This window comes from Nuphar pumila, chromosome 5 (assembly GCF_984573655.1).
Source record: "Nuphar pumila chromosome 5, dmNupPumi1.hap1.1, whole genome shotgun sequence".
NCBI classification, from domain to species: Eukaryota; Viridiplantae; Streptophyta; class Magnoliopsida; order Nymphaeales; family Nymphaeaceae; genus Nuphar; species Nuphar pumila.
The window spans coordinates 52,974,356-52,987,137 of NC_143253.1; the positions used below are offsets into that span (position 1 = coordinate 52,974,356).

General features: G+C 36.6%; 1 protein-coding gene across 1 annotated transcript; it reads left to right on the forward strand.

The window, feature by feature from the left end:
• The first annotated feature begins 927 nt into the window (after positions 1–927).
• Positions 928–5,154, forward strand: LOC149837597 (putative calcium-binding protein CML21). Its single transcript, XM_090006135.1, has 5 exons — positions 928–1,311; positions 2,675–2,915; positions 3,270–3,469; positions 3,835–4,009; positions 4,668–5,154. The coding sequence occupies exons 2-5, from the start codon at positions 2,717–2,719 to the stop codon at positions 4,766–4,768; spliced, it is 675 nt and encodes a 224-aa protein (XP_089862261.1). The 5' UTR covers positions 928–1,311; positions 2,675–2,716; the 3' UTR covers positions 4,769–5,154.
• The last annotated feature ends 7,628 nt before the right edge of the window (positions 5,155–12,782 follow it).

A 12,782-nucleotide genomic window follows, 5' to 3' on the forward strand; every position in this document is an offset into this window, starting at 1 on the left:
TTGGGTTGTGTAAATTAAATCTATGATTAATGTTGGGTCCCTAGAATATTTTATGTAATGTTTAAATTTTTTTTTATATTTTTCGAAAATCAATTGGAAGTCATTTGATTTTGGTTAAAATTTTAAAAGTTTTATATTTTTTTAATTAACATATATGTATCATGTTAGAATTTAGGCCTTCCATTTTTTAAGTGTGCATTTGTGTGCGCGTCCCCTCACCAGGACTTGCATAGAGTGAGGGAACTTTTATCTTTTTCTCCTTTTGTTTACCATAAAACATGGATATGGCACCAAGGCAATTCTATCATACGTGGGCTGTGTACTCTAAGTGCATCCATATCAAATCCTTCACACTAAATTGAGAGGCGTGGGTTAATACGGGGGGCGGTAAGTGGGCCTTTTAATGGTGGGGCAGGCACTACGTACTACGTGGCGCATAATGATTGGGGCTCGGCCCCATCACGTAATATCTCTCAATGAATAAATGCACAAGAATTGATGCACAGTATGTGCCACACATGCGTGACTACATACACAACTGTATCAACTCAACGTCAATCAACAATAATGTGTACTGTTTTTAATATGGTGCGCGCGAAATAACCACAAGTATCTTTGAAAATCTAGCTTCTGCACCATAGGCACGTATCTAATATATAGGAAGCCATTCAACAATAGCCATTCATCTCAATAATGAACAACGCACAAAGTGAAGTTAGTGTATTTATTCGATCCCAGCCATTCTGGCAAATGCAATATTCCATTAGTTATCATTGCATAGTTTTTTTTTTTCTCCTCTTTATTTAAAATGTTGAGTTGAGGAAGTTTCTGTCATCTTATAAACAGTTAAAAGGTTTTTTTCTGCAATTTGTGGAAATAGACACCGAACAAAAGCCAAATAAAAAGTACTTCATTTGAGCGAAATTTTCCAACAAGGCTTCTGCTTTTCCCAGTTGTATGCGTCTCAGATTCTCGTACGTGGTGAAGACAGCTACAATTGTGGAAACACCACCACCTAAAAATAATTACACCCCAAAACCAGAGGACCCAACAACCCCCTTCTTCTTCCCCTCATCTTTTCCCAAACTTTCCATCCTTCATTTTGGTGTCATATTTCCAAATCCCCGTATTATTATTATCTTCCTTTTGGAAAGAACACCAGGAAGGATCATCATATCTGTTGATACCTGTGCATGGTGTGGTTATTAGTTATTACCACCTTGGTTTTCTAACATCTTTCTAGAGGTTCGAGGATTCCATGTACTGCATAAAAATCATTGTCACTAGAGGGGCTTGATTGAAGAAGACAAGGTGAGTGCCCAGATTTGATTGATTTTTTGTCTTTCTCCAAGATTTCGATGATGGGTTTTCTGTTTATTGTATTTATCTGGCATGGATCTCCTCGTTTTGTTTCTTTGTCCTTCACAATTCTCCAAATTTTTTTATTGAGTTTTCATATACGGGGAGTTTGAGTTGCAGGGCTCAAATCGGACCCTTTGGTGCATCTAATGTAGATGGGAAGTTTGAAACCATCACCCGATGGACATAGGACTATGGCTTATCATACCTTATGGTTCCTTGTATTTATTTTGGATTTGTGTGACCTTGCTTATGTTTGTGGGAGCCTGTTTTTGGCAGATAGGTGTCATACGTTCTGTAATCAGTTCAAATCTGACTGGGTCATTGATTTTTTTTATGTACTAGGGTTCTGTTCGCAGTTTTATTCTGTATTCGACGCGTTTTCTGAGCGGTGATGTTCTTGTTTCTGAGGTTCATGTCGGGCTGGATTCTTGTTTGTATTGGGAAAACTCAGAGAACATATTTTTGGAAAACGTTTGGCAATTCAGTGTCAAAATTTAAGCTTTCTCAACCTCTCTACTGTGGATTTCTCGGCCAATAACTCTTCGTTCGTTTAAGTGTTTGACAGCATGTTGAATCATAGAGCGTTGGTGTGGCTGATTGTTGCTGTCTGGGAATCTTGAACCTTGGTAGCGTGGTCATAGAGATATGGGCGGGATGAGCGTGAAATTTCCGTTGTAGGGTCCAGGAAATAATGATTTTATTCGTGCTATTCTTTTGGTGGATCCTGTGCCGACTTGTTTTATCCATGCATCTCATATTCTGCCATCTTCACATAGGATCTCAAACAAAGATATGTATATTTTTCCATTGAGAGTTTATATCGAGCAATTGTAAATTCTCTAGATGCAGCTTTCTGCATCAAAGTCACTGGTACTGTTACATATGAGAACTGCTTTACAGAGCGGATGATCTCTTCTGAAAACTCTATTTGTAGTTGTATTTCAAAGCACTAAGCATCACACGGCCGGATGTTAAGGGATGAAATAGGTAGCTGAAAAATGTGTTCTAGTTAAATTGGTGCATTTCAATGCTTGTCTTAGCTCAATGGAGATATAATCTTACCAACCACCTACTTATATGCTTTATTTTGATTTTTCTTGATTGATTGTTTTCCCTTGGATGCAGCCATATTAAAGGACATATGGTTGTATGCTTTTCAGTTCTGTCTATTTTATCTACCGTGCATGGCTGTAGTGGTTGATCAAGTCAAGTTCGTTACAGTGCTATTTGTTGAGTTATCTTGTTCTTAAATGCCAAATGTGCTTGTGTAAGTATCAACTACCAAGCCTCATTTCCGTTTTCCTGCTTTCAGGCACATCCTTGGTTGCAGTTTGTATGCCATTTTGTGATTAGAATGGGTGGTGTACTTGGAAGGACTGAGGATCCTGCAGAAAATTGTTTAACAGAAACAAAGCTCGAGCAAATGATTGTGGAGGCAATGCAGCGGAGGGCAAATGAAGGAAGTCAAATGAGATCTTTTGATAGTATAGTCCTGAAGTTCCCTAAAATTGATGAGAGCTTGAGGAAAGTCAAGGGCATCTTTGAACAATTTGGTAAGCACTTTTATGATCGTTAGGCGTTTTAATTTGTGGTTCATGAATACTTTGTCACAAGCTGTCTTTCATAAACAACTGTAATATACTATACACAGTCTTATAACCTATGGCTAGACTCCCATCAAATAGAGTTTATTGATTTGTTTATGGCCCCTGGTTGGAATTTTCTCACTGTCGTGCGCTCATTAAATACTTTCACTTGAAAAAAAAGGTTTCCCCTGTCAAAAACTTCCAACTTCCTTTGCAGTTCAGCTTTCTAAGGTGATAGATTGGCATGCCTAGTCCAATACAGACTTCACAAAAAGGTTTGTATTAATTCATATTGGCTAACATGGAGCATATCCTTTGCAGATGAAGATGATAATGGTGCAATAGACCCAGAAGAGTTGAATCATTGCTTCCAAAAGCTCCAGATTTCTTCAACTGAGGAGGAGATAAGTGATCTCTTTGAGGCATGTGATTTAAATGAGAGCAGAGGTATGAAATTCAATGAGTTCATTGTTCTCCTCTGCCTCGTGTATCTTTTAAAGGAACCTCCAACCAGTCCTTCTGTATCCTTCGTAAAGTCTTCTATTGTTTTATATTTATTATTGTTATTGCTGCTTTGTCTCATTGTTATTTCTGTTTTGTCTCGTGTGTGTGTGTGTGTGTGAATTCCAGAAAGAGAAGCTACACGTTTTCTTTTTTAACAAAATTTATGATGTTATTAGGTAAAACATGTGAACTAAAACCTCTTCTGCTATTCATATTGAAAGATTTGGAATTCTAGACTTGTTATTTGCTGTTTGTCTCGGCTTAAATATGACCTTTTGAATCTCTGGTGCCGTCTGCTTTTTTGTGAATTTTTTTTTTGTATAAAATGGAGATACTACTGGAAAAGTAGAAATGTCGTGTTCTCTTTGACAAAAAAAATCAGAAGTCAAGGATGGGGCTACCACACCTTGAGGCAACATTTGAGACACTAGTTGATGCATTTGTATTCCTGGATAAGAACAGTGATGGCTATGTTAGCAAGAATGAGATGATACAGGCCATCACTGAAACTACTGTTGGTGAACGTTCATCGGGGCTCATTGCCATTAAAAGATTTGGTACTCTCTCTCTCTCTCTCACCCCCCCCCCCCCCCCACACACACACACACATAATTCCCAGCCAGCAAAGTTCTGAGTATTTGAGGCCTAGCATTTGGTTTATTTGCTTAAGCCACAGTTGCATGATTGGTCGTTGTAAACTATTATCCAAAACATGAAAGCCACCAAATCAGCTGTGACTAGCTATTAGCTTATTCATTTGGATTGTGGAGATGTGCATCAAAGACAGCCATTTTTTTTTTTATTATCAAGAGGATCCTGCCTGTATTTTGTTCCCATGGTATGTAGATGTCTGCATTCTCAAAATGATTCTAAACATCATTTTTCTGATTTTCGAAGTTTTCAGTTTGTCATGCACTGCCTGGTATCTGATGTCTAGTGTCCTTTTTTTATCCCCAAGTGCATTAGTTTGACACAATATGTGAAGGCCCAGCTCTCCAGCTTGGGATTTACGCAGTTCAATCTGTTCAAGTCCAGGTCAGTCATCTAGCTTGGATGAGTCCGGTGTTTTCTATGAGCTTTTCAGCACCTAGTATCAGCCCCTAGTTGTCTAACTGGATTATCTAAGACTGTCCCATATTTTTTAACTTTTGTCTGCAAATTTTATGTTTCTAACTGGTTTCCATGAATCCTTTTGGCTGCTTTTTGTTGTTGCAGAAGAGATGGACTGGGATCGGAATGGAATGGTGTCATTTAAAGAATTCCTCTTTGCATTCACTAGGTGGATCGGTATTGATCCCGAGAATGAAGATGAATGAGCACATTCCCACCACATTAGTCTCTTGAATCATCATGCTGATGTCAAGATTGCAGATCCCACATCATTACAATAATGGCAGGTATATGAGATCACAATTGAGTTCAATTAAATAGCAGAGCTCATCTCACTAGAAGGTGATGACTGAACCAAATGGAAAGAAGATAGAAAGGAGGAAGATGGCCATGCTGTGCAATTCGGGGAAGACAGCTGGTTACCTTTTGACTTCAAGCAAGAAGTTTAGCTCGTCGAGAATTCCTGTATAATTTGTTAGTGATCTTCCCACAAAGTTATGGTGGGCATTATGCTATCCTTTTATGATAAACCAGAGGCAGATGAACCCTTCAACAGGACCATATTAATTCATGTATATCTTTCTGATTGCCATTGTAGAGTTTGTGTCCCAATTATATTTCCTTAGATGATAGAAGTCACACAGATGCCAACTTATCCATCCATTCTTAGCTTGACAGTGGATGGTAACAACTTGGTATCTCCTTGAACCCAGTTTAAAAAGCCAGATCACAAACTGTGAAGCCCGCAAGGTAATGTGGTTAAATCTGATTTTAAGTCAAACGCAGCCCAAGTTTTTGCAAATTGCCTACTTGGAGATCAGGTAACCTCAGTCAAATGATTGCTACACTCTGTCTGGTTGTTGTCTAAAAACAAGGCTGCGGCATGCTGGCATGTGCAAAGGTATGCCATCTTTTTTCCAAAATTGTCCTTTATTTTGCTGTTAATACCAACAGTAACCTTTGTAACGCATGGCAGCATGACAAGCTTAGTTTCTAGATCGTATCACTAGTCGCCCCAACCACTGCTTTTCATGTAACATCTTTTAGGTGCAAAATATTTACTCTGGTTTCTACAACGATGTACCTCATAGATTAATACTTCTACAAATAACAATTTATAAGGATACTTTAGGGAAGTGATGAGAAGTCTCATCCAAGAATTCTGACTAAGGCCCATGGGATATTGAGAAGAGATCAAATTGGAGTTCACCATGTGTACACATGTAACATTTATCACTTGGAGAGGTGGTAAAACAATTTCCAGCTTTTATGGGACATTAATGATCTAAAGATTCTACAAAATGTGTGTAAATGTTCTATTTACCCCAGTTAGCACCAAAAACAAGCACACAGTATGTTCTGTACCTGTACGTCTTCACACTTGAAAAAGGATTTTTGCTTAGGTCAGTGCTTCTCTGAGGACCTTTTTTATCTTCCAAAACCGAGTCCTTTCAGCTATTCTTATGATCCTCCTGAAAAAGCTACTTGTCTTGGTCATTTTATGAAAAGTCAGTCTGTCCTCATAGGAATTCTTTTAGTTTGCAGAAAGGCAGAAGCAGGATGCCTTTTATAATCCAAATGGATCAATCGTCGTATCTTTTCCCTTTATATGTAGCTGCTGCTGCTGTGTGTGTGTGTGTGTGTGTGAGAGAGAGAGAGAGAGAGAGGTTTATCACCCGAAGAAACCACGTCTGAGCTCAAAGACGTCGCACTGGCTTAGCCTGCCATACCTACAGTTGTTGGCTCAGAGGTATAAATCTCCGAGGCTAGGACCCTTACCCCAGAGCCTATGCTGGATGTCAGCTTGCACAAGTGACGATCACAGGAATCAAACCTCGACTGCCTGTCTAATGGCCTAGGTCCCAACCCACTATGCTAAACCTCGACTTCCTTTCTTGTATTTACAAGTTTTCAACATATTTTCATTAGCACATTGCTAGGAAACCTTGTTGATTATTCAATAAAAGAGGAAATGTATGACAGCTCACGAATGCAAGGAAACCTTTTCAGGAAACATGGTTTTCTAAACTTTATCAGTATTGCTAACCAAAAATGTTGGTAGCTATGATGCAACTTTTTCAATAGAGTATTTTAAAAAGATATTTTCAATTAAACGTTTGTGTAAATCGTGCATCAAATAATAAAAACAGGTTCATACTAGTGGTGAAGTCCGAGTCGAACTCAAGGAACGGAAAATACTTTATATTTAAGCATACAATCTAAACTACGCTTTATTGCCTTGAAAAATAAAAAATTAATTAACTAAATAAACAAGAGAGTATTGCTCCTTTAGAGGGTGTAAACAAATAAATAAATAGTCTTATTACAACCCCAAATAAATTGAATTGAATAAAATAAAAGCATATTCTAAAAATAAAATAAAAGGGTTTTCAGTGCTTGAGTCTTTTAGTCTTTCTATGTGTAAGTCATGTTTTCTTTTTATTCTCTGAGGGCACTTTTTAGGGACCTTAGAAGGCTTTTCAGGGTATGAAAAGGAGCTCCTCGCACATTTGATTGCTTCCCTGCAAAACACAACACAAGACACCAAGCATAAACGAAAATCTACGAGAAAATCAAAGGCAAATATGCAAAAAAACCACAAAAACATTATTATAAATAGCATGAACTAAACTAATGACAACTAGCACTAAAAGACAAAATAGCAAAACAACCTAACTAACTAATCAAAAACTAATTTATAACGAACTAATTCAATAAATCAAGAAGTTGCCTAAACCAAAAGATCAAGAATACAATCAGCTGAACATGATAAACTAATTCATCAATTAAACTATTATTGACAGGTTAATAAAAGTAAACACGAACTAAGAAGGAAAAAAAATGGCTAATAATAAACTATGCTAATCAGCTAATCCGAATCAAGTAAAACTAATTATTAAATTATATGCAAGATTAAAACGACTAAGTAACTTAAACTAGCAGCTAACACGTGAATCAATTAGCAACTAAATAACTTGAATAAAAGAACTAACATTAAACTATAGAAATACGACTAATCTAAAAACTAAAAACAATTAGCTAATAACGAATCACAGCTAATGAAAACAAATATCTAACAAAGATTAACTAGAATAAATAATAACTAATGCTACTGACATCTAATGCAAGAACACAATAAATGTAGGATGCTAAACTAACCTATATAAAATATAATAATCAACTAACATCTATACTACGTTGACTAACCTATCTAATATACTATATACTAACAAAGAAAGAAATCAATCACGCAACAAACAAAAACAAAAGGAAACACAAACGTGAAACATCCTAACAAATAAATATCAAAACATTAATCAGACCGACTGTAAGTGACTGAAGAAAATAAAATGAAACAAAAAAAATAGTGAACCGACTGATAAAGAAAACTAATAACATAAAACGTTGCACTATGCTTTCGATCTTTTTTTTCTTAATCTAATAATCAATCTAACGAACTAAAACTATTATATATTTGGTTGACGCGAACAACACCTAACTTAAACTCAGACTTCAACTTAAATGCATAAGACCCTATCTACTTGACGTCAAAACAAAATTTCAGAAAAATGATAAAAAAAACTAAACGGCTAATGAAAAACAAATTCTAATTACTTGATCTAAAAACAATAACAAATAAAAATGTGCTACATGCTTTCCTAAACTAAATCTAATCTTAAACTAATCTAAAACTAATCACAAATCAAGAAAACAAAATATAAAACCTATATTAAAACTAACGATTTACCTAAATCAAGATTTTTCAATGCTTAAATCAAGAAAATGGCTAACCTATATCAAAACGAAATATAGTTTTGTCTTTTTATTTTTTTCAGATGCAAGAAAACTAAATTAAACTAATTTAAGTATGCAGATGATGTGATGCTATGCTTTATGCCATGCAAAACCTAAAACTATGGTAAAACGGGAGAGAAAGAAGCAAACCAGATGATCTGCTTTCGACATATTGGATGAGAAGAGAAAATGCTTAATTCCAGTTGAACTCACGCCTCCCCGACAAAAAAAAAGGTTGCCAACGACGGATTGGATGAGAGAAGAAGAGAAAGAAGAAGAAGAAGAAGAAAGGGAGAGAAATCGACAAGATCGAGAACAAGGGAGAGAGAGGAGAGAGAGAGAGAGCATGGGTGTTTTCTCAAGAGGGAAAAACGTCCTCTCATGTTGAAAATATACTATTTATAATAAGAGAATTAGGTTAAAACACTAATTTTTAAAGTGTCTGATGACTTTTCAATAATTTCCAAAAAGGGTCTCTTATTAAAAATGTGTTTCTCTAAAATCAAAAATTCCTAAACTAATTAAACCTAATCTAACTAAACTATAATTAAGAAAATTCTAAAACTAATAAAATCACTAAAAATGCAGGGTAAGCTTTGAAAAACATGATTTTTTGATAATTTCTATTTCAATGCGGTTTCTTGAAACTAATGATAAAAATGGGTTTTAAAACAATTTTCTATTGGATCATGCATAAAATAAGATGAATAAAATACAAAATATATGCATGATCAAATTCTCTCATGCTTATCGTTTGCTAGTCATCGAGCAAATTGAAGCAAGAATAAAAAATCTAAACTAATCAAAACAAAAACCTAACTCACTTTCGTAGAAATCACGGTTGCATTTTGCATATGCAACAAGCCCTTTAAACTCCTGGGTTACTCCAGTGGACGAGTAAGGTCTCATGAGGTTTTACAGTGATGCTACCTACAAACATCTTTGTCATGTAGGCATAAAGATTCAACTTTAAAAAATATTAGGCAACTAAGGGGTTTGTTTTCATAAATATTTCATGTCATTGCATTATCAAAACATGATTAGAGTCTTTTACATGCCACCATAGAATAAAATATTTTCTTTTACTTTTCTAAATATCATAATCATTTATGTTTTATTCTCCAAAAATCAAATATATACATGTCATTATTTACTTATCCTCACTCATGTATTTTATGCACATGTTTTTTCAACATTTGCTTCTAAGCAGTGAACTTTTTCTTTTACGCTCTTTTCTTTTTTTTTTCTTGATTTTCAATTTTTTTTTCACACTTATTCTTTCTTTCTTTCTTTTGTTGAGCACTATATCAAATTTTCAATTTTCGTGACTCGTGTAATGAGCTTTGGGTCAGTGACTCCCAGGCTAGATGACCTTAGGGCACCAGATACAAAGTATCTCTCAAACTTAATTGCTCGAGTCACTAGACCTTCAATTTTCATAGTTTTACGTATAGTCTACTTCTCTATTATGTGCAATGTCAACATCTATTAGGCTCTCGGGTCGATGACTCCTGAGACAGATGGCTTTAGGGCACCAGGTGTAAACACCTATCTGGCTCTACTTGCTCAAACAAAATAGGCCACGGATATCAACTAGATATAGAAGTGATTTCTTTTGTTATCCTTTTCAACATGAAAATCAAACACTTCAACTTGTATTTGAGCCAAGCTACTAGGGAATACAAAGATATCAAACAACTAAATGTATGCTCTTTTTTCACTTTTTGAGCTCATGAATGCAATATTGTTCATTTGCTTAGTTTTCAAAAATAAAATTATGCATATTCATACTTATAATTCAAAATAAACTCTAACATGCATCTATCGCCATTTCTTTGAAATCTATATAAAGCACCACTATTTTCTAGATCAATGTCAGATATTTTTGTTGGGGGGGGGGGGGCTAGAAATTCTCTAAAAACATTAGATTTTGAAAAACATTCGTATAAGTTCAAACTCATTCCCTAAAAGCTCAATTTTTATGAGTTGACATCAAAAGTGCAAGTATAAAGACAAAAAAATTTGGGTGTGCAAACTACACCCTCCCCCATGCTTGAATGACATTGTTCTCAGTGGCACTCCCCCATGTTTAAATGAAACTGAATAAATGCATATGAGAATGAAAATAAATGGGAGAGAAATAGTAGAAGTCACCCAATCCACCTTGTAAAACCTTACCTGATACGACATGTGAATGACTTTGCAGAGATTCCACATGTCTCACAGTTATGCAACTCAAAAAATATAATGCATACATGATCTATCATTCATACTCATGAACCAAGACATAAAACAAATGCATCATAAGAAAATCATAAAAGAAGCAAAAATCTAATTCTAACAATACAACATGCAAACCCTGTGTGTTGCCTCACTCATCCACGAGGTCAATGACCTCGATATCATGACTAACCACGACATCAGAAATATAGGGCTTCAGTCGTTTCTCATTGACCTTTAAGGTCCCATTTGTACGAGGATAAAAAACAACTGCTCCATGTGCAAACACCTCACATACTATGAATGGGCCATCCCATCTAGACTTCAGCTTCCCTGAAAAAAGATGGAGACACAAATTATATAGTCAGACCTTCTCACCAGGCTCGAACTACTTTCTCAAAATATGTTGATCATGAAAATGCTTCGTTCAAGCCTTGTAGATTTTAGCATTCTCGTAAGCCTTATTTCGCAACTCCTCAAGCTCACTCATCTGCAATTTTCTCTCTGCGCTAACTTGGGCCATATCAAAATTGAACTTTTTGATAGCCCAATATGCCCTATGCTCCAACTCAATAAGGAGATGACATGGCTTCCTAAAAACCAATCGGTATGGAGACATGCCAATTGGAGTTTTGAAAGCAGTCTGATATGCCCATAATGCATCATCAAAGCGCTGGAACCAGTCTTTGTGGTCTGGCCGAACCATTTTTTCAAGAATCCGCTTGATATCTCTGTTGGAGACCTCGACCTGGCCACTCGTCTACGGATGGTATGGTGTGGAAATCCGATGGTGCACATAATACTTCCTAAGTAAGGAAGCAACCTGCACATTCCAAAAATATGTACCACCATCACTAATCATTGCTCTCGAAACACCGAACCTACTAAAGATATTGTGCTTGATAAATCGAAGCACCTCCTTATGATCATTGGTCTGGGTGGCCACGGCCTCAACCCACTTGCAGACATAATCAACCACAACTAAGATGTAAACAAAGCCAAACGATGGCGGGAAGGGGCCCATAAAGTTGATGCCCCAGACATTAAAAATCTTTACAACAAGAATGGGCGCCAGGGGCATCATATCATGTTTGAAAATGTTAACTGTCTGCTGACAGCGTAAAACACCTCCGACAAAAATTATGAGCATCTTTATGAAGTGTCAGCCACCAGAATCCAGACTTAAGGACCTTCACAGCAGTCTTCCGACTAGAAAAGTGGCCACCACAGGCCATGGAATGACAAAAAGAGAGGATGGAATCATACTCCTCCTTGAGTATGCATCTCTGAATCATCTGGTCAGGACATAATCAAAACAATTCTGGATCCTCCCAGAAAAAATGTCTCACCTATGAGAAAAAATGATCTCTCTCATTCCATTTCCAATGCGCAGGGAACTCTCCAGTCACCAAGAAGTTGATGATATGCGCGAACCAGGGCAGACGCTTGACATGAAGAAGCTGCTCATCTAGGAAGGAATCATCAATCTGTCCCTGATCAGTGGATGTCTCCACTGTCAGTCTAGACAGATGATCTGCTATAAAATTCTCACATCCACTCTTATCTCGAGATCAAATTCTTGTAGTAGAAGAATCCAACGGATGAGGCGCGACTTGGCATCCTTTTCACTCATCAAGTATCGTAGAGCTGCATGATCTGAGTAAACGATGACCTTGAAGCCCAATAAATATGAACGAAACTTCTCAAGGGCAAAAACTACAGTTAGCAGTTCTTTCTCAGTGGTCGTATAATTCATCTGAGCATCAAAAAGGGTCCTACTAGCATAATAAATGGCGTGAGACTTCTGTTCTATCTTCTGGCCCAGAATAACTCCAACCGCGTAATTAGAAGCGTCACACATGATCTCGAAAGATACCGACCAATCGAAAGAACAAAGAATGAGAGTTGTGGTCAGGGCCTCTTTCAGAGACACAAATGCCTTCAGACAGGCATCATAAAAAATAAACGGCTTATCTTTCGATAGCAGGTTACATAGCGGTCTAAAAATCCTACTAAAATCTTTGATGAACCACTGATAGAAACCTGCATGCCCTAAAAATGAACGCATCTGCCGTACAGAGGTCAGTGGAGATAATCTGACAATAGACTTTACTTTGGCCTTATCGACCCTAATCTCTTTCTCGGATACAATATGTCCAAGAACAATCTTCTGTTGCACCATAAAATGGATCTTCTCTCAGCTAA